The sequence below is a fragment of the Arachis duranensis genome, chromosome 3, assembly GCF_000817695.3.
Source record: "Arachis duranensis cultivar V14167 chromosome 3, aradu.V14167.gnm2.J7QH, whole genome shotgun sequence".
In the NCBI taxonomy this organism is placed as follows: domain Eukaryota; kingdom Viridiplantae; phylum Streptophyta; class Magnoliopsida; order Fabales; family Fabaceae; genus Arachis; species Arachis duranensis.
The window spans coordinates 44639389-44641454 of record NC_029774.3 but is presented as its reverse complement, the minus strand read 5'-3'; the positions used below and the strand labels follow the sequence as shown (position 1 = coordinate 44641454).

At 40.1% G+C, this 2066-nt stretch overlaps 1 protein-coding gene across 1 annotated transcript in view; it reads right to left on the bottom strand.

The window, feature by feature from the left end:
* The window catches only part of LOC107479081 (protein Brevis radix-like 4), a 7905-nt gene extending 5839 nt beyond the window's left edge, over positions 1-2066 (bottom strand). Inside the window, 4 exon segments of the mRNA XM_016099238.3 lie at positions 734-899; positions 902-1121; positions 1262-1569; positions 1688-2066. Coding sequence (XP_015954724.1) covers positions 734-899; positions 902-1121; positions 1262-1375 — 500 coding nt within the window. The 5' untranslated portion in view covers positions 1376-1569; positions 1688-2066.

Below are 2066 nucleotides of genomic sequence, written 5' to 3'. Positions count from 1 at the left end.
TAATATTAGATAATATTTAAGAAAATTATTTTTTATGTTAAAATATTATTTTTACTTTTTTAGAGATTACTTAATAATTAATAAATAAAAAATATTTTTAAAAGATCATCAAAATTTATTATTTTTTATCATTATTTTTACGGTTCCGTTACGTTACCAACAATATATCTGCCAACTTCTGTCAACTCTTGTTTATAATTATGTTTCATGGAAGTGTGTTCGTGGATGTGTCTAATAAAAATGTTTTTTTTATAATTGTATTTAATAGAAGTGTCTTTATAGATATATTTTCTGGATGTGTCTCTTTATATATGTATTTAAAATATATTAATTACTAGACACATCTACGAACACACTTCCATAAAACACAAATATAAATAAGTTGGCAGATAATATATTGGTACCCTATACTTTTCCTTATTTTTAATTATAAAGTCAATTTTTTTAGTTAAATAGTCCAATAACATTTTAGTAAATAAGAAATTAACGGCCAAAACATTTTTTATGATTTTATATTTTTTTAATAAATTAATAAATAATAGCACTAAATGTGGCGATTCCGATAACATCGACCATCACCACGTTCACCTTAATGAACAGTCACTATCAAATACCATCCCTAAAAAATTCCTTACACACAATATACAACACAAAACGGCAACATAAACCAAGCAAACGACAACAAAAGAATGCGTTCGAGTTTTTTCGGAATATAATATACGTATACGCGCACCTGAATCGTATGCGCTTGAGGTCGTTCCCGCCACGGGGAAGCGACACGAACGTGATCAAGACGCCGGGCTCCACCTGCGCCACCCACTCCTTCGGCTCGTTCTCCTCCACTAGCACCACCACCGGCTCCGCCCTCCGCCCGCTCCCTCCGGCGGAGCTCGGCGTCNCGCCTCCATCTCCTTTCCCCACCCTGTCCTTGTCCCCGCCGACGAGCTTGAGCTCCCTGTCCGTCTGTACGACCACCGGAACCGATCCGAGTCCCCATCCGAGTCTCCACCGCTTCCAATACTGGCACCGCCCACTCCACTGGCTGTCCTGAGTCGACTCGGCGGCGCGCACGGACTGCAGTTCTTGTACGCACCCGACGCCTTCAACGCCATATCCTTTAACTGAAGAAAACCAAAAAGAACAAACACACGCGCCCGCGGTGGAGAGTTTAAATCACGACACTTAGATAAAGCAATGAGAGAAAGAGAGAGCTCTTGCACTTTTTTTTTTGTTTCTTTTCCTTTTCTCTAATAGAAGTTACCTGAGAGGTGATGGACTTGACGGATTGATTCTTTCCGATGCTGGAATTGGGATCGTCCGGGTGACTCAGTGAGTCTTCCCCGAGTTTCTTCGGCCGAGCTATGCAAGTCAGCATTTTCTTTTTCTTTTTCTCTTTTGAAAGAGAAGAAGAGTGAGTTGAGAGGGGAATAGAAGGTTAGATCAGATTGTTGGATTATAAAAAAGCGTGGTAACCGAGAAACGATTATGAGTTGGTGCCATGCGAAGAAGCAGCAGCGACTTCAATTACTACGACGAGATCATAGATTGTCTTCTCTCTGCTGATAGAAACTGCAAAATATATATAAAAAATATATAAAACATGTAAAAATATGAGCATTGAAGTGTGGTGGCAGCAGCGTGTTAATTAGTTAATTAATGAAAATTGGAGGAGGGGGTTTAACAGTACTAGTATGAGGGAGGGGACCATGTGGTCGGAAGTAACTGGCGGATTCAGGTGGCAGTGGGAAGAAGAGAGAGTAAGTCAAGTGTGTTTGTTTTTGTTTTTAATGGGAGAGGAGATGATTTGATTTGAGGAGAGCAGGAGACTGTGGAATCTGCTTTTTGTCTTTGGGGTGGGACTATCGGCCTATATCAGCCTATCATTTCCTTTTAACCTGTTAATGCGGATGTGCGTGTCTGTATCTGTATCTGTCTCTCTTGACCTGAGTTTCGCGGTTGCCGTCCTTTCAAGCTTTTCAGTATTTGTTGGGCTCGTTGTGGACTCAGCTACTTGTGTTGGCTGAGCCCGTTTTTCTATTGGACAGAAGACAATACATCCCAATAAC